Raw genomic sequence first — 20,738 nt, 5'->3', positions numbered from 1 at the left:
TTTTACTGACATCGAGAAGTAGCAAGAAAAAGTTTCCCCAACGGGGTACTTAGCTTTAGTTGAAGACTTCGGTTCTGAAACTCGAAAACGAAAATTTCAGGAGTCGGCCGACTGGCACTTGCGAACTGCTTCTGCTTCGGGCACCGCACGGCAAGAAAGACTGATGTAATGGCATCGGCTGCATGTTTTATACCCCTGACGACCTGACATCATGGAAGAGGAGACAGCAATCGACGCAGGACCCAAGACTTTATCAGGCTGATTGAGGGTTACTGCAAGCAGATAACCCAAATGTGATGACTGCAACAGTGAAACACGAAGAACTGCAACCTAGATACAGACTACCACCCATGGTCATAGGCTAGACATACCCAAGAATACATGTTCCCTAGAGGTACAATGACCAGAATCAGCAGCAATTATCAGGTTTGGGAAGAAGGAAAGTTGAATGGTACCAAAGCAAGCCCTTTGATGCTCACCAAAGAACAAGAGGGGTATGGAGGGGAAAAAACTCTAATTGCAAAGTAATAGTACAGAAAAATAGCAGACTTTCAAGTAATATATTCTTCAAATGGATCACTGTTGCAGTCATAACCTTTGGGAAGATTCCCAAAACTTACCTATAGTACTAGGGGCAGGATACTTCCATGGTGCAAGCTGCAGGAGGCCTTTTAGGACAATAGTGATAAAATACACCTCGGTCGTGGAAAGGATGACTTGTCCATAATGTTTAGAAATAAGTACAGAGGGATCAAGTGGCCACCTCCAGGATGGTCTGAGTATCGAACCCTCTAGCACAGGCCACAGTAGTTGCTATGGCCTGGGTAGAATGTGGTTGTGGTTCCTCTCACAAGGCCTTCTCCAGGGCAGAGTAGCAAAATGTAATTCAATGAACTAGCCATTTAGAGGTTGTCTATTTAAAGACTGAGGTCCCCTTCATGTTAGATGAAAAAGAAAACAAAAACTGCTCAGGCTTCTTCAGGTCATTGGTTCATGCAGGTAGCATCTCAGTTGCCTGTAAGCATCCAAGGAATGCAAGACCCTTTCTCCCATATTTGGATGACCAAGGAAAATGAGTGGCAGTCTGGATGGTCTAGCTTACAGTAAGCTCAGCAACAACCTTGGGCACAAAAGAAGGGATTACATGCAAACTGATTATTTTCCTGAGGAAGACAAGAAGGGCTCCTTACACATAAAGCTTGAGCTCAGATATTCTGTTAGTTGATGCAAGAGCCAAAGTTCATTACAATGTTTAAGATAGATTTTGCAGTCACTATTCTTCTAGGGGCTTGAGGTGGCTGCCCCTCTGAGAAACTTTTCCACCAGTAAAGCCAATGTAGTTTCCAAAGGTAGGTTAAGCTGAAATCACAGACAAATACACATTTACTGAGTTATAAACGAATCCTGCTGCAAAAATGACTGACATGCACTCTTTCTATTGGGGGTCTAACTCATCCTTCAGCATGAAAGGTAAAATTGCTTTAATTCAGCGAAGGAGAGTTACCTAATATTTGGACCTTCTGGCTTCCCTCATCATTTTCAGTATGTCCTCTGAAAACAGAAGCCCAAAAGGGTAGTAGAGTTAAAGTAACCATGCTATCACACTGAAGGTCTCCATGTTTGGATGTACCAAGGACCTGGATCTGTGCCAAGAAGTTCACTTGTTTTGGCTATGTTAATCATCTTTCCACTGCCATCTGTAAATAGCAGGGGAAATCACAGCTGCACAAGTAAAAAAAAAAAAAAAAAAAAAGTGTGTGGGGGGGGGGCATAAAAATGATCTGTCTGTTTCTCCCCCGCCTTCTGTAGAACCTTGGTGAGAAGGGGGATTTGGAGGGTAAGTACAGTTACATAGGCCTGCTGAACTGAGGAAGAAGGCATCAACTGCCCAAGCCTTTCTGCAAGACGCTCTGCAGCAGAATTTCTGCAGCTGTCTTTTGCAAACATGTCTATTCTCATATACCTTCCCTGAAAATAAAAGACATATGCCTGTCCAATGCCCATTTATGCAGGTCTGTAGCTTTTCCATTGAATTTTATCTGCTGGTAGATTCTGTTGACATGGAAGGCATGAAGCCATGAGGGCTCCTTGTAGGATTCAAGGGCAGTTTCCCATGCTTGCACAGCCAGTCTGCCAAGAGGGTAGAAATGGGTCTCCAATCTGTTTACAAACCGCTATCACCATAGTGTTGATTATTATGAAGTGCAACACCCCGGTCACCAGACTGGTTTGAAAGCCCTGACAACCAGCCAAGATTAACTCATTTCCACAAGCCCTGAACCCTAAGTTTGACACAATAGGCTCCACAGACTATATGAGGTATTTGTCATCAGTCTTTGAACCTCATGAGCCTCTAAAAAAAAAAAGACTCCCAGGCTGGTCTTTACCTATCGTGACATCTCTTGCCTTGCTTAGGAGACTAAGGGAGAATGGTCTCCTCTAGGGAATGACTGTACTCATTTAATTTTGATTGCACTAGTCTTGTCTTGTTCCTCCTGAAGTGCCACTATCACTGTGGCACTGAGAAAGACCACCACAGATGTTATGACTACTCAATGGCTGTGGGTCATCCAGCACTGCATTCTGATGAGCAACAGCCTACAACTTTTTTGCCACAGTAGGAATGGAAAATGTTCTTCCTCTACTTATGTTTTTTATTAAAAATTATGGGAAAACAGAGGAAGACCCTAAAGCAGGGCAGACATACAAGAAATGGAAACCTATGTAGTAGATCTAGAACTCGTATATATATACCTATTCTCTTCATCTGGGGTGGACATAACATACTATTCCTAATTATCCACCAAGCCAGCAATCAACAGTAAACAATAAAAAACAACATTGGAAACTCAACCACAACAAAGAGGAACATTTCACCAATGGGGTAATTACCTTCCCAGTTCATGATCCATATCAAAAACCAGTGTAGACTGAAAAACTTCTTGATACTGTATTCATGGCAACAAAAATAAAGATGGAGTAGATATCTGCCCTCTTTACATGAAAAACAATGCAACATCTTTGGGGGGAATGGTAAGTTCTGGAAATTAGGCTGGTTGCTGGAACTCACCTGCAGGTGACAGCTCAAGAATTATGATTATGATCACAATAGTAATTCATACAAACATGTACTGGGATAATGCATTTGCAGTAACAGCAATGCTAATTATCATGCACTAAAATGAAACCCCTATGATTCAAATTAATAGTCACTGTGAGTAAAGAGTCTTGACTAGGCAACACAAATGCCAAAAAAAAAATGGCTTTACTTAAAAGTTTTGAGGACATGCAAGCTTTAGAAGGCAGGGCCTAATGCCAGGGTTGGGGGGGGGGGGGGGCAACACAGTAGAAACATTTCAGATGGTGACGGACAGGTATCTGCTACTGAGACAGACGGCAGACAATTATAATTAAAACAGCACAGAATATTAGTTTATTTTACATTGTGACTGCCACTTCAAGAATAAGTATTCAGAAAGTGGACTAAAAGCAGACCAGGATTCTTGCTGTGACTCTGCTAGCAATCGTTCCCTATCTCTCTTTTCCACTTCCTAGAAGCCCAGAAAACTATCAGAGACTACTTATTTATTTTTATTTATTTATTTGCAGATTGTTAACCGGGAAAGTCCAATGGGCCAAAATGAGCCCGTTTTCAATGGAGCCCCAGGGAGAAAAGCTCCATATACAATTTTCAAAACTAAATAAATCCAAGACAGTGGAGCAACAGAGGAAGACACCAACCAGGAATTATCTTAAAAAACTTTTTACTCAACGCTTTTGTCTCAAAGATTTCTTCAAAAAAAAAATTTTGAAGAAGTTTGAGACAAAAGTGTTGAGTAAAGCTAATTCCGGTTTGGTGTCTTACTCTGTTGCTCCAGTGTTTTGGATTTATTTGTTTGGTTACACTGGTGGTCGTTTATTTGGTAATTTTCAAAACTACTAAAAACAGTACTATAGAAGACAATATAATAACATTTGGGCAAGGTTTAACAAAGCACTGAATGAAATTAAAACAAATATTTTGGAGTACATAAGTATAATTTGGAGTGCAAGCACTTATGCACTCAAAGTTTCATGAGATAAGAGGTAGGACGAATTAGAGCAAGAGAGTAGAACAGTGAAAGGTGAATAGGCTGAATTATGAGAAAGGAAAAAAGGGAGAGGGAGTAAAAATGAAATGAAGGGAGTCACTAGGGTGAGTTTTGAGAAAGGAGAGGAAAAAAAGGGATGGGGGAGCAGAAATGATATAGGAGGAGTCAGGTGGGGTGAGAGCATGAGCATTCCCAGTGAGAAAAGAGATGGGAATGGAACATGGTCTTGAAGGCAGAGTAGTTTTGGGTGATTCAAATGTGGGGGGAGGGACTGAATTCCATAGGCAAGCGAGGGAGAAAGACAGGAGAAATTGTCCCGGTGCACGTAAGGGTTTGTACACTTCGAGGAGATTCCGGTTACTGGACCCGAGTAGTCTGACAGGATGATGCAAGGTGAGTATGGAGAAGAGGGGAAGGGCAGTTAGAGGGTTTGAAAATGAGTTTGTAAGAAGTTAACAGTTGAATGTAAGAGAGATAGTGAGGGAGTTCCAGGCAGTTTAAGGAGTGGAGTGCATGACAGTGGTGGGAAGAGCATTTGGTTCCAGTAGCAAACTCGATATTTTATTGTCGCAGGATGATAGTTTTGACTTTAGGGAGGATTGAAGGTTGGTGAGGAGAGGGGCTCCATACAAGAGATAGGGGATGAGGTAGGAAATAAAGAGTAGATGTTTGGATGAAGGAGTGAGATAACGTCTGTGACGATACAGCATTCCGAGTTTTTGGTGTGTTTTCTTAATACTAGTTTGCATATGAATGTCAAGCTTTAAATAGTCATCAATGATAACACCTAGAAGTTTTGTATGGGAGACTATTTCAATGGGAATCTTATTCTGACTGATTATGGAGAAGGAATTTTTATCGATATAGGTGTTTTTAGATGGGGTAAAGATTATGATTTTGGTTTTGGATGCAATGAGAGCAAGGTGATTTTTCAGCAACCAAGACTCGGTACAAGAAAAGGCATCTTGTGTTAATTGCATAAGTTTGGGGAGAGATTGAGCACAGCAAATTATCTGTGTATTGGACAAGTTTGGTATTAGGAATGCACTGATGAAAATTATTAATGAAGATGTTAAAAAGTAAGGGACCCAGTACTGAGCCTTGTGGAACGCCTGCTGGAGTGTGAAGGAAGGAAGAGGTACTATTGTTCCACTTGATGGTTTGCTGTCTGTACTGAAAAAAACATTTAACAGAGGAGGAGAGAGATTGAGAAGAGAGAGTTTGGACAAGACTGGCTATGAATTAAGCAGGGAAAAAAACAATGTTGGTGCTGGCAAGCAGGTATTTCAGTAGGCAGCTTGGAAACATTCCTACCTAGAAAATGTGCTAATTGTTGGCCAGCAAAGAAATCAAAACATTTAGCATTCTCCTAAGCCAGTGCTTCCACAGGTTAGGGGAAAAACGTTTAGCCATCCCCCCCATTACAAAAACCACGGTAAAAAATTTCTCCAAAGCCAGCTTCACACTTCTTAAGACAGAAGTGGCAAACTTCACGACACCCATGCAGACAGACAATAGAGGTACGACTGCTGAATTCTACACAAAGGCACTTTATAAGCACCAACACAAGTGCATGGATCGAGCTATCCCTAACAGAACCAAGATGCTATCCTCCAAAAAAAAGGAAGCCAATCTAGTGGTCTCCTGCCATAAACAAACTCTACAACAGAAGAAAGAAACTGCTGCAAAAAAAGAGCAAAAATCCCATGACTGGAGGAACTCCCTGGTCAGCCTCAGTAAGAATCTAAGATCTCTCATAAAATCCTCCAAAGCTAGTTACGAAAACAAAATCGCCACTGTTTCTAAAGACAACCACAAAGCATTCTATAGCTATGTCAAGAATTTCAGTGGCAACACTCAGATCTGCTCTGAATTACAGCACAATGGCACTAAATATACATAACCAACTGATATTGCCAACATCCTGGCAGATAACTTCAGTGCTAACTTTACCCCCCCCCCTCACCCCCTAAAGGGCCCATCTCTATACCGGAAGAATGCAAAGTTCCTGTAATCAAGGCTGCACAGGTAAAAAACACTCTCCCCAAAGCCAAGAGCACAGCATCCATGGAACCTGACAACATCCCAGGCTGCGTTCTACACGAACTACAGAGCGAACTGGCACCCCACCTAAGTACCATGTTCAGTCATAGCCTCACCTCAGGCTTTGTACCCACTGAATGGTGCACAGTGATGGTTATTCCACTCCACAAAGGGGGATCCACCACGGACCCCGGGAAATACCGCCCCATTAGCCTGACGAGCCTGGTCTGCAAGGCCATGGAACGTATCATCATGGAACTTATAAACAAAGACATTGGTAATCTCCAAACTCTGGACCTCACCCAGTTCAGGTTTGTAAAAGGCAGATCATGTCTCCTAAACCTGATAGAATTCTTTGAAGCAGTCACCAAAGCCATAGATAAGGGTAAGGTGGTTCACATAGCCTATCTAGCTCTTGCCAAGGCTTTTGACACCATCCCCCACTCTGGAATTATAGATAAACTTACTAAACTAGGTATAAATCCCTATGTCACAAGATGGGTTGCCAACTGGCTCACTAACAGAACCCACACTGTGAAAGTAGCAGACTCCAAATCCAACATCAGACCAGTGACAAGTGGAGTACACAGGGTTCAGTCCTGAGTCCTCTCTTGTTTGGTATCCACTTCTCTGAAGTACAGGCTAACACAGAAGGTCTTTGGCTAATGAATTTCACAGATTACTGCAAACTAGGAGCCATAATCGAAACTCCTAACGATGTGGACATTCTACAAAAGGGCCTCACTGAGACAGATGCCTGGTGTCAAAGCCATGGCCTCAAGCTCAATGCCAAAAAGTGCACTGTAATCCCTTTTGGTAAAAACTCTGTACCCATGAATTACCACATAGGCGGTAGTCTACTTAATGCTGAACGTGTGATAAGATACCTTGGGACACAGATGGACAGTAGTCTCTCCTTTGATAATCACATTGCACAGTAGTCAGGAAATCCTTCTATGTGGCACACCTCATCACAAAAGGTTTCTCATCCAGGAAAAAAAGAGGTAATTGCTCCCCTCTACTCATTAGACCCATTATAAAGTACAATGCCCCTTTTGGTATGTACCTCACAAGACATCTATAACAACTGGAAAGGCCACAGAAATACCTCACAAAGAGGATTATCGGCCTCAAACAGATGCCCTACGCAGACAGTCTCAAAAAAGCTTTACTCTGTCACATATCGCCTACTCAGATGAGATCTCCGCCTAACATACAAAGCTATGTCAAACCCAGAGCTGTTAGACATGCTCCACTTAGAGAGATCCCAATCCCTCCACACTACATGCTCTAGGGACTTAAACCTTGTCACCACAATAAACAGAACATGCTGGAGGGATGGATTCCTATCCCAGAGACTTCCCATACTCTGGAACAAGCTACCTATCTATATCAAACAAAGCTCCTCATTAGCACTCTTCAAGAAAAATCTTGATGATTGGATGGGAAATAGGAAATTCACCCCAGGGATCACTTCAGTGGCTCTGCTTGACAGGGTCACAGGAAAATAATTTTCTTGGGTGGAGAAAGCCAGAGTACCTTTTCGGCTAGGCTTATATAGGCCCTAGGGCTACTAGCCTAGTACCTACCTTTGATAAGGAATTTCGCTCTACGCTTTAGATCAAATAATAGAAAATGCTAAGCTGCCATCATACAATTCCGCATAGAAAAAGGGAAAGCTTTAGTGTGGACTACAGGGAGGGTTGAACTGTTACTATGCAAAGTACAAAATGTAAGGGAAGCTGAATTATGTTAGTAATTTACATATGACTGATTACCCTTCTTCTTTGATCCTTTTATCATGTAGCAACAGTAGTCAGAAGTTTCTTCTACTTAACGCGGCTGACTGCCAAGGGAATATCATCCTGATCTGAAGTGTTTATTCTCCCCATTTATGTAGACAGTATTAATTAAGCCAGATCTGTTAACTGGGTAAGCCCACTAGACACAATTGCCCATTTTCAGGGGTGACCCAGGAGTACTGTTTTGTTAAGTGATTTGCTTAGAGCAGCACAGTAAACAAATGATGGTGGAAGGACTCAATCTCTGCATCCTAGAAACAGAAATAATCTCATTAACAGCTCAGAGTTTTACTCTTCATTAACTTTTGGGATGTACCTCACTAGAGATTATCAAACATCTGCAAAAACCTTTGAGGTTCTGAACTAAAATCAAAACTGGCTTAAAAACCGTAAGCTACCAAAAAAGACTGGAAGTACAGTTGACTTATTCAGGGGGAGGGTCAAGCCTAGCAGTTAACGCAAATGCACTTGTATAGCAATGTAGAAGTCTGAGAACATGGTCTGAGATATCCAACCAGCATTACTTCAACAGGTTTACAGTTCCACAATTATCCAAGAACTTAAAAAAAAAAAATGTCATTTCTAACACTGAAGTTCAATTCTGTTATTTTTTTTTCCTTTATCAGACTTTGTCCTTTGGGAAATACAGGGTTTTGAGCTTTTATACTATAGCTTGTTTAGGTCAGATGTCACACAACCTCTCACTAATTCTCTGTCTCTGTCTCTCTCACACTTTAACAATTGGCTGTTAGACACTTCTTTTAAAGACAGCTCAGATGCAAGAGCTTGTCTAAAACAAGTCACTTCTAGATAACTTGACTGCATTAAATACAAGGTGATTCACACTACTATACTGCAACTATTGATGAAATACATTAGTGAGCGACAGAGGTTGCACCACTTAAACATATCTGCATTCTATTTTTGGGTACAAATATTACATGTACACTGATTTGAAAGTGGTTTGAAGTTTCACTTTGGTGAATAATGGCCTCTCAAATAAACAACCCTTTGGAGCGTATTACTGACTTTTTCATTGTGGATTTAAGTTAAATCAAGTTTCAGCACACTACAACACTAGAAGTTTGTCCAAAAGTGTTTGGGCTTTAATTTTCATTGTGTTTGATTCATGATGGCAACATTAAATTCATTTTTTTTTTTTTTTTAGCTAAAAGTTCCTCAAAATAGAAAATAGCAAAGTTTGGCTAAAAGTTTCACAAAGAGGAAAATAGCAGATTGCATTGAATTTTGCATCAGATAAAGGCAGTGTTATTTTTGTCACAAAGAAGGAGCTGGAGTCATCTTATGATGATAATCCACAGAATGGTGCTCTCATCCTGAAAAAGCTTAGAAGAATTCTCTGGCACCAGGAACTACTGAAGCAAACAAACCGGTTTGAGATCACACCTAGACGGCTGTAGTTGATATTGGAGCCTAGTGTAATAAATGTGGATGAGGGTCTTCTTAACCAGTGATGAACAGTTCAACAGTATCTGTGCTTTTTGTGCAAACTTTAAACTGACTTCAAAGAATGGCAAATAAATCAATGTCACAAGTGGCCCAACAATTTTATTAAGGCTAATTATTTTCAAAATAGTTCAGAGTTTTTGGATAAGGGTTCCTGTTGTCTGCTTTTTAAACATTTTATTTAAAACCTGTTTTGGCTTTGGTGAGGATCCAGACTGCAAGATTCCACAGAGATTTTAAATTTGATTCAAAAAGTTCAAATGGACCACGGATGGTATATGTGTACTTTGGAAGTTAAGTATTTCAGCACTAGTATCCAAAACTGGTTAGGTTTGCATGCTTTGAGTTTTGGTTAAACCATACCAATTTATACAAATTAGGGTTCAATAACACTTTTGTTATGAATCGCTGAACAAATATTAACCAAATTTTAATTTTATTATAAGAGAACAATGTTCTTGGCAGGTACATGGCACGGCAATGGGACATCCTTTACCCTTATTTATGCCGACCTTTTCCTGTGGTATGTGGAGGAGTTGTTGATTTCTGATGTTGGATCTAATTTGTTTTTGCCCAGCAGAGACATGTGAATATGTTTCTTGGATAACTGGTGGGTGATATGGAAAGGTGGCAGGGATGAACTATGTGAATTTTTTAAGTACCTTAATGAAAATAAGTGAAGCACAGAAATTTACTCTGGATAAACAAGTCCATGATGATTTCTTTCTTAGACTTTTCAGTAAGAAAGAATGATGATGGTTCTCAGTAATTATGGCAACATTACTTACTTGTGTACTGGATGGTTTCAGAATCACAGTGAATGATAACTAGATTACAGAATTTTTACCTATAAGAAATGCTGCAAATTTGGCTATGTGGTCCTATACAGTATACCAGAAGTTGGAAAGATGTACAGGTGTTTTTTTTACTGGGAATAATTAAATGAGGGTAACTTTCTGAAATCTTGGGACTGCTTTTGAACTCAGTTTGATATTGGGTAAGAAGACAGTGACACTAAAAACTCACAAACAAGTTAAATACTATCAAGCTACTTAACACTCAGGTCTCACTTAAACCCACATGGATAACATGGTTACTGCTTTCTAGGCATGGTACTTTCAGTAAGAAAGGAATTATAAGATTGATTTATAAAACCTGCACAACCACAAAACCAAATTAATCAAGCATAAATTAACATGAGAACAACAACTACAGGTATGAGACAATATTGACAAGTGGAAGAGAATGCTTGTAATTCCCAGATATGTCACAACAGCATGGAAACGCTGATTCTTTGGCTGGGGATTTCAGTTTAAATATTTTTATACACCTGTAAGGTTGTCCAGATTATGTCTGACTGTATCATCTACATGTTATCACTGTTCTGCTGGAGAGTTAGGAGACAAATTTTGGGAATGTTCACACCCAGAGAAATGCTACAAGCAACTTGTGATATTCTGTTGCCTAACCAATTACATCTTTCAAAACCACTATTTTTAGGGATACACCTCTTAATTCCATTTTAGATCCTCTCAAATGAGATTATTTAATTTATAATAACTAAAAAGTGGAAAACCACTATGCCTCCTACATTCACTGATTTAGTTTCACTTCTCTTTCTACATTGGAAACAGCATATTCTGTTACACGTTAACACAACAGTCTCAAACAAATGGCCACAGTGGAGTAATTTTGTTACTAACAATTTGGAAAATGTAAAAATAAATAAATAAATTAGTGTTTTAATGGGCCTGTGTTCATTAGTTGTCTTTTATAAATGTTTTTAATTTTATAGTTTTTATCTTGTAAATGTTACTGTTGTTTCAAAGTTACTTTAACTATCTTTTATAAAATTGCCGAAATAAAAAAAAAAAGGATGATGATACATTAGAGAGAACACTGTATTATAAAGCCTTTCCATAGAAATTTGTTTCTGCAGACAAGCAGCTGTCATCCAGAATATATAGTCTGCAGTATATTTAAATCATAATTCTTAAGAATAAGAAACAGCTGCTCTACTGAGCAGGAATCTGATAAACACTCCAATGAAATGAGCCAAAGATTTGTACAGAGGTTATAAACTGGCCGATGATCTAAAAACAAAATTAATAGCAGAACAACAGACAGAAAGTAAATGTTATGTAGAGCATGGAGCGTGCAGATAATGCTCTGACATTAAAAGAAAGACGAACCATCTAAGCGGCAGAATGGCACACTGCCCGACCTTAAACAAATAAGCACCCCTGAGAAAGTTCTTAAAGGGACAATCCCAGTGTTTAAAATTAGAGTCAGAGTTAAGCTGACAGAAGTTAAGCCCACTTCAACACATCACTTTCATTCCCACCCACAGTGTCATTTTACTTTTAAATATACTGTAAATCCACAGTTCCATTCTTGTTTCAGCTCCCAGGATAGATTAATCTTTGGATTTGTGTTCCTCTCTGACTTGCATTGGATTGGGGAACTATGCCCCCAGCTTCTGTCTCATATTTAAAATAAAGAAAGCTGTGCCAGGGGAAAAGGAACGTCAGTGTATACTAATTTTTAAATTTGGCGTCACTCTTGCTGCTATAGATGTACAAGCAGCCCGCTCATAAAAAATAGTGCATTTGTCTATTAGTATTCAGAAATCAGCACAGATCAAACTAGAAGCTGAAAAATTAACAGAAGAGTGTGTCTACTAATGCCCCAATCTTCTGTCACACACTTGCTTTCTATAGAATTATTAGCAGGTCAAAAAGTCACTACACCAGGCTAGTATCCAAAAATAAGAATACAGTAAAACATAAAAGAAAGAGAAATATGGTTTCCACTACTGTTTGCCTGACTCAGATGCTTTCTATAGGTAGAAGCCATGTAATAAAATTGTTGTAGATGGCCAGGATTCTCAATCACCACAGAATAAAATATGAAATGAAAAAAACAAAAAACTCTAATGTTTTAAAAGCTTTGCATTACTGATGAGCCTTCTAGAGTATAAGCAGAAGTTGGATCATAAAATGCATGAAAGGCTACTTTTCTCAATGAGTGAAATGCACAGATTAAACTAATGAATGGCTCACAGGGAGAGCTGTTGTCAGTACAACTGCAATTTGAGATGGAATTTGGCTAACACCCTTGAAACTTCCTTCAGGCACTCTTTCCCTACCCCTCTCAGCTTAAGGTGAGCATGCCCAGAAAGGCAAACCTGAAATATAAACAAAAGCTGAATAAAAATAAAAAATCCCTGGGACTGTTCCTTTAAGGTCAAGTCCCACGCTAGGCACTAAAATCTGCCTGTACTGACTAGCAAACAACAGAGGCAGAAAAAAGCATTTGTTTCTGCCTGATGTCCGCACCCTTAATACATCCTTAACTTCCTGTAACAAAACAAACAAAAACGAAAAGAACATAAAAGTTGCTAGATTAACAGGATGTGTGTTTGCCTGCATAACCTGAAGAATGCAAAAGCTGCAACTCAAATGTAACCTATTATTTAGTCACTTCAAGCCTCATTGACTTATATGAAAACCACATATTTTAGGAGGACCAGACCAAAAGTATGAAGGAATAATCTGTATACCCTGTAAAAATCTAGACAACTGAGAAGCATGGAGAGAAGTGTAAACATAATGGACTGCTTTACACTACCTCTCTGACAGTGCTCGCTAAATGTTTTATGGCTTTGAAAGCCATGACACACTCACGATTTTTCCCCTTTAACTGGTAGTACATGGAGCAGATAAAAGCTCCGTGCACTAAAAAGACTTATATGACAGTCTCACCGATCATAACCCTGAATTATGTGTTCTTGACATGGACAATAAACAGATTATGACTGGCAACCAGATTTAAATGCTGGTAATGCACTGATAACAGACTGGTGTGCTACAGAACAAATCTAACAACACTGCTTCAGAACTCAGAGCTATACAGTTAAGGTTCATATACATATAACACAAGCAGAAGGGTATAATTCACAGTGGAAAGGGATGATTATGAAGCAGGAGGGAGTTCAAAAACAAAGACAGAGTGTCGGACAGCCCATATGCCACTGAGACAGTATGAAATTCAAACATCTACTGTTACAGGTAAATAGGACTTGTGCAACTGTACTATGTTTGTCATTTACACTGCCTCAATGGTATCTGTGTAGATTCTGAAAGCTTACCCTACTTGGGAGGAGGAGGAGGAAGAAAGATAAGGATCCAGCAGACCCTGGAGAATGACCCTCACAAGGCCTGCTCTGGAACTTAATAAAGAATTCAGCTTGCAGTGCTTTGTAAAGGTAGAAATAGAAGACCAGGTTACTGCCTCTAAAATGCTTCTAGAGTCCACATCTTTTGAAAAGGTTGCAGAAGAGGGTAAGGCTCTGGTGGAGTGTGCATTAACCTTGCCTGGAATAGATTTACCATGGTATGAGTAATAAAAATATATATCGGAGGACAACCAGCTAGCAATCACTTGCTTAGAGCAGTGATGGTGAATCTTTTGGGTTCAGTGTGTTCAAAAATTCAGAAAATGCCTAACCTGACTCTACTGGTATGTGTGTGTGTGTGTGTGTGTGTCCCCTAACAAAAATAAAATAATAAATAAAAAAAAGCACAGATAGCTCTCAATACATCAGGGATAAATCTCAACAGAATCAGGGACAAATCTAGAAATAAGAGACATGGACAGTTTTAAACTACTTGTACTATTAATTTGAGACCCCAAAAAAAATGAAGATGAATTAATATACATTTTCTGAAGGAAAATAAGTCTATGAATCTAACTGTTGTCATTATTAGGTATAAAAAATTGCCAGTTTTAGGAGGGATAAAGAGGGACAGTTGAGAGGAATGCAAGACAGCACACACTTACAAATGCAGACTACTTGGCCCTTTACAGAAATGTAACCATGAATAGAAAATGTCAGCACTGCCCTTTGCAGACTCTGAGACAGTATACTGAAATAGTCTCTGAGGTTAATAACTTCCTTACCTCTGCAGCAGTGTTGTTGAACTGGCTTCTGGCACAAAATAATTCAATGCACTTCACACAAGTAACAAATGCAAAAACAGTGTCTTTGGTAATTCAGGTATTAGTGATCTCTGGCGTGTCATCCAAAACATCATGGTGTGTCACACCTTTGGCACGCAGATCATAGGTTCACCATCACTGGCTTAGAGACAGGTTGACCATTCTTAGCTCCAGAACAGAAAATAAACAGGTGTTCACCCTTCCTGAAGGACTTAGTTCTGTCAAAGTAGTACCTGAGTTGCCTGTGCAATCTAAGGTATGCATAATCTTTTTTCCCTAGTTTTTAGGTTCTGAAAAGAAAACTAGGAGACTGATGGCTTGATTCAGGTTAAACTCAGAAACAAATCTGGCCATGGAAGAACGATTAGTGTGCAAAATAACCTTGTCCTTGTGGAAAATCAGATCAGACTGGCCCACTATGACAGCTTAGAATGTTGATTTGCTTTTTGCTCTGACATCTGCAAGGTGAGTCCGTGAAATCTAAGTGTTAAACCTCAACTCAACTGGAAAAGCAGGTTCACAAAAGGAGATAAGGTCAATTTTTCAAGAACAAAGTCGAGATCCAAAAGAGGAGGAATTTGTTTTCATCTGGGGTCTCATGTGCAACGCTCTTTTCATAAACTGTTTGACCACAAAAAGAGATGAAAGAAGGGGACCCACAGGCAGGCAAGCTAAGATGGCCACAAGATGATCCTTAATAGATGCATAAGAGAACCCATTACTGAGTAGTTCATACAAACATTTCAAGACCAAAGGGGAATACACTATACCGGGCCCTCTGATATCAGTTAGGCACCACCTAGAAAATCTCTTCCATTTGTAAATGTAAGATTTTCCAGTTGCAGGTTTTCCTGTCTCCTTCAATAGCTGCTTCATATCGTCATGGAACACGTGCCTAAAAGGTATGAAGACAGAATCATCCAGGCAGTCAGTAGCAAGTGTTCTAAGTTGGGGTGCACCAATCACCCTAACACTGTGTTAGCAGAAGTGAGAAAGCTTGTGGTAACTTGCGCTTGACCAATTCTATTAAAAGGAAGATCCAACTTACTCAGGGCTAAAAAAGGGATCACCACAATGATCTGAATCTTAAGTACTACATTGGGTATTGGGGAACGGTAGAAATGCATAAAGGAACATTCCTGTCAAAGGGAACAAGAATGCTTCTGTCCTCCAACCATCACTACAAGGATGCATCAAACAGAACTTTTCCAACTGTCTGTTTTGAAAACAGTACTATTTGAAAAATATTATCACATCTCATAGGTTCATACTAGGCTAATTGCCACTCTGGACCATTTTAAGCCTAGCCAATTACCCCCAGGTGAAAATCAAACCCAGTACATTGTGTCCAAGGTAAACACCTTAACCATTACACCAACCTGCCATCATGACCACTGCTCATCAGGAACAAATCCAGGCAGACATCTCTCCAGTTTCCACTAGTAAGGGTTCATCCAAGATCTGCTTATTCTGTCTCCCACTAGGAGACTGGAAGTGTCAGAGAATACTGTAAGGCTTGCTCCCAGGTCATAACTGCCAACTACCAAACAGGGTATGACCTTGCACCCCACATGACTGTGGTGTTGTCTATGACAAATAAAAGGGGACCTGGAGACCACAAGTGGTGAAAAATATTTAAGGTCTACATCACTGTTAACATTTCTCTGATGTTTATGTGCTTTGTAGCATATGAAGGACCAAATTCATCTTGCACTTGAACTCCCCTGGATACTGTTTTCATGTAAAATTTGAAGAGTCCATCTGGACTGACTGAACTAGGGTCTGGAGGGAGAAGGGTAGGTCTAGCTAGAGAGAATTTGGATCCCTCCACCACCGTAACTCTCATTTCACAAAATCCAGCACTGGTATCTGGAATTCCAGTTGAAGCAGGTGCTGGGTCCAACATTTTTTTAAATTGCCATTGAATCTTTTCATAGGTAAGTAGCAGGCTGGCTGCCTTTGCTGGCCATTTTAAGCCTAGACAATTCCCCTTTTTGTGCACGAAATAAACTATCCCATTTGGTCACTGACTGGTCTTACCCAGCCCATGGTCAATAATTATACATTATCCTAATGAGAATATTGAGATCATACCACAGATAATTTGATGGGACCCATGCATGGGATAAAACATTTAGTAGTACAAGAGGCAGTCCTGGAGTAATTTTTTGTGTCTCCCATACATAGATCTAATCTGTGCTTAAAAATGGACTGAGATGAACTTTGTTTTTTTTGCGGATAGGGAGTCTGCTCCAGAAAAAAAAAATCACCATAGAAATTGCAAAAGAAGTAATCTGTGGTAAAATTGTGATTTAACAATAAAAACAGCAATAGCAGTGTTAAATCAGAAGTAAATATAAAAATGAAGAAACGAGTGAAAAAATACAATACTGTCCTGTCAAAACTACCACATGAAGCAGATAAACAACAGAAACAAGATGCCTAGTGCTCAGCTGGCACCATACAACTTTGATTTTCCCAGTAAAAGTCATAAAATACTTTAGAAAAGCCCCATAACTGCTTAAAAGCAGTACTAAGCATACAAACAACACAGTAGTAAATTCAAATTCCCAGAGTGATTAACAGCAGACGTGAATAGCAAGTATTTTTAAATAAAAAGTTAACATACCTAAATATATACGTATGTATGTGTGTGTGTCTAGATAAAGAACTATTTTTATGTAATGTGTGTCTGTGTGTATGTATTTTTGTATGCATATATACATTTATATATATATATATATATATATATATATATATATATATATATATATACACATATTTATACATGTACACAAATACATACACACACATTTTTTATATATATATATATATATATATATATATATATATATATATATATATATATATATATATATCTATATATATATATATATATATATATATACACAAAGAAATCAAAAGATTATAATAATAAACAGGAACTGAAGTTCACAAATGGGGTTTATCTGTGTCTAGAAGCTATAATCCACCAATGCAGGCTGCTGAAGAGATTCAACTGTGCAAGTGCTACAACTGGCAGTAAAAGACTGAATAACTACCTTTCTGTGACAGTAGTTAGGCTTCCCCTGTTGGGAGAGGTTTAGTCAATCCTCTATCACCTTGAGTCAGAAGAAGGGATTCTGAGTTCTGGAAAGCTGTCTGTGTGGGTTTGTGTAAGCACAGAACCGATATGCCACTGAGGCAGTGTAAATGATGAATGTCAAAGAATTAGATACATTGAGACATATGGTGATAAATCATGGTTAACACAACAAGAAAACTGAGCTATGGATTCAAGATACATGCTATGAAACTGTACAGAGAAAATCAACAAACAAGTAGAGGGGGATATGATTTGGACACATCAACATTCACAAGATAAGTGAGACAAACAGAACCAAATGATAAAGCCACAGGCTGGATAGCATTACTGCCAAACAGATCGGAAATGGTTAAGAACGGACTTAAGAAAATGCCTGTTAAGGTAGCCTCTGGAATATTCTGCCTATGCATCACATATAAGACTACAATGAGACTTGAAAAGTCATGAAGCAAATGAAAGAAACTTGTTATACACACAGAAAAGCTGCAGATGGGTGCTGCCAACAAGCAAATACAGTAGGAATGTCAACATGTCTGCATCCATCAGGACTAACTGCAAATCTGTCTTATATGTACACTTTATAACTCCTTTACAAAATGAATAGACTGTTACTAACCTCTGAAATGACAGGCTAGTCAACTAAAAAGTGTTGAAAAATGGGCATCTCAAAAGTTTTCCCAAAAGCAAAACTAAACAATTTCTACAAAGTGGAGAAAAAATTGTTCATATAAGGAAATGCTATTCATCTTCAGACAGAAATGGTCACTACTATGTAACAGTAAACAGAACATATAAATTAACACCTTGCACCAAATTAGCGACCTATGTTCTGGAACAGGCAGAAGTCATCAGGGTCAAAATGGGAGGAAGGTGAAAGCTTAAACAATTGCTCTCAAACAGGCACATGTCTCTTCCTAACTGCCCCTGTTAGTCTTGCAGTACTGTCACAGACATGGTACAAGTAAGATACGGACTGAAAACTACACTGCAAGTGTTCAGTTTCTAGGAAAAATTAACAAAAGGCAGTCCAGCACCAGCGGATAATGCAAATAATTAAAAAAAAATTAAAAAAAAACAGTATGAGCCCTAAGGAATGCATGGATAATGCCAGTTCATTCACCCTGGAAGCAGAAGACAGTCTAACCCACTAAATTATTTGCACCCAACGAAGGCAGAAACTTCAGCATCCAGCAGATGGCCAAAATATCTGACTGATGTGGCTCTTGCCCTCCACTAGTTATTAAGTGGCCACTGTAGCTGGGGGATTAGTGGATGGACTGTGCTTAACAGTGATAGGAGAGGGAAAAGGTGTTTGAAAAACAAGGGTTGAAGAACACAGAAAATAATATGGGGAAATCTTAGCTGAAAAACAGGGTTAAGAGCATCCCCTGCAAAAAGCTAGATAAGATGCAATAATTTAACACAAATACAACTACATGCAACTAACAGAATAAAAGAAATTACCAAAAGTAATACCATGACAAAGCATTATAGGTAGTCACTGCCAAAAAATCCAAACAAACATCAAGCAAGGTGAATATTATCAATGGTATGCAACAGCTGACAGCTATATGAAGGACTTGTGAATGAGTTCCCATTTAGAAATACTTAAGGTTTTAAAGATGATCCTGTAATCACAGATGTTATCTCTTACCTGTGAAGGTGGTGGTGCTGTGGATGTACAGAAAGAAGTGGTACATATTTCCTGAGAGTCTTCAACAGGTGGGTATATCACCCCTTCCTCATCTCCTGGTACCCTGCAAATGTCAGGTAAAGTGTTATGAGAAAAGTTATCAGGAACTTGGAAAGTATACTGCTACAGCATATAGTGTGCACTACTTTTCTGTAAAAGAAAAAAAAATCCTGCCTCAAAATTTTTGTTTTAATTCAAGGTTTATGAAGCAATAGGCCTCAGACATGTCAAACAAGGGACAGTGAACATACAGGCCAGTAGAACAATTCATCAAAATCATACTGTGTGCAGTAAATTAACTTTTGAATTCTGGGGTCAGCTAGACACCTGGAGTTGATTCTGCTACTTAGTATGGTGCTGAGATAGGGAAAGGCAACATCTCCCAGCATGAAAGCATGTACTACAACAGGATACTGAAGAATGTTTTTCTAAATATCATCATACTGAAAGTAAGTTTTCCAAGATTTACTAACATGAAAACCAGGGTAGTCTGGTTGAGCCAGGGACCTTTTCAATAAAGAACTAAGGAGAAAAGCTCCGCAAGCAATACAACTTCCAGATGAAATGACATTACACTACAGTTTACATGCAGATATAATCATTACTTTGCAATGACTCCCCAAATCCTCTTCAGACATCTACTTCTTCCCTCATATTCTTCTGTCTAACTAGTGTTTACCCCTTTCCTCCCATCATTCTACTTTTACGCTGTCAGGTGTTATAAAGCAGAAAACCTCCTTCAGAAAATTCCTAAAAATTCCCCATCCCAGGTTAGAATCTTTCCTTCCATGGTTTATAAAGCTCTGTAAAAACCTGAATTATCTTACATATATCCGGGAAAAAAATGACTGTCTGGCATCTCCCCAAAGTCCCTAACCCTATCTCTACAGCTAATTTCAGACCACCTTCCTTATCACTCTAGGTAAAGTGTTTGTTTGTGTCTTTTGGCTTTTCCCGGTTAGGGGTCGCCACACCATAACTCCGGTCCACTAATGATTGGCAGTAGATTTTTATGTGCCGAGTTGCCATCCCTGATGCACAACCTTCAACAAAGGCATGCCCATTCACGAATGTCTCCACTCGGAAGACGCTCTAGCTGAGAATCGAACGGGACAACGTCTAGCTTTGAGGCGACAGCGCTACCTCAAGCACCACCACCGCAGGCACACTTTCAAGATACGTCTTACTTAAAATTTTAGTCAAGTTTTAGCTACACATGAACATGGTTTCTAGACTGACAGTAGCAAAAAGTACAGTTTTGTACCTACCATAAATGTAGATGTCCGATAGATATGCAACTGCAGTCATAACATATGGGTTGTCCTGCCTCAGGCAGCCCTCGGTCGGCCGGATTCCAAAGTCTGGGTCCAGCGTCGGCTGGTGTCGCCTCCTCTCCGACGTCAGAACGGCTGGAGTATAAAGGCATCGGCCGACGCCATCTTCTTCAGTGTTTCTTGCCCCAGATGCCAGGTGCCCTCCTAGGAAGGCTAAATTTGGTGAATGGATAAACAATTCCAGACATGCACACCAGTAAT

General features: G+C 39.4%; 1 protein-coding gene across 2 annotated transcripts in view; it reads right to left on the bottom strand.

Moving 5' to 3' along the window:
• Positions 1–20,738, bottom strand: part of ATG13 (autophagy related 13) — a 1,186,869-nt gene that overhangs the window by 579,500 nt on the left and 586,631 nt on the right. For both annotated transcript variants that reach the window (XM_044082606.1, XM_044082607.1), the window contains exon 11: positions 19,165–19,267. In XM_044082606.1, the coding sequence (XP_043938541.1) occupies positions 19,165–19,267 (103 nt within the window). The remainder of the gene's footprint in view (positions 1–19,164; positions 19,268–20,738) is intronic.

Source organism: Protopterus annectens, chromosome 9.part0 (genome assembly GCF_019279795.1).
Source record: "Protopterus annectens isolate FY-2018-M chromosome 9.part0, PAN1.0, whole genome shotgun sequence".
NCBI classification, from domain to species: Eukaryota; Metazoa; Chordata; order Ceratodontiformes; family Protopteridae; genus Protopterus; species Protopterus annectens.
The sequence above is the reverse complement of the archived record's forward strand: the minus strand, read 5'-3'. Positions and strand labels throughout refer to the sequence as shown.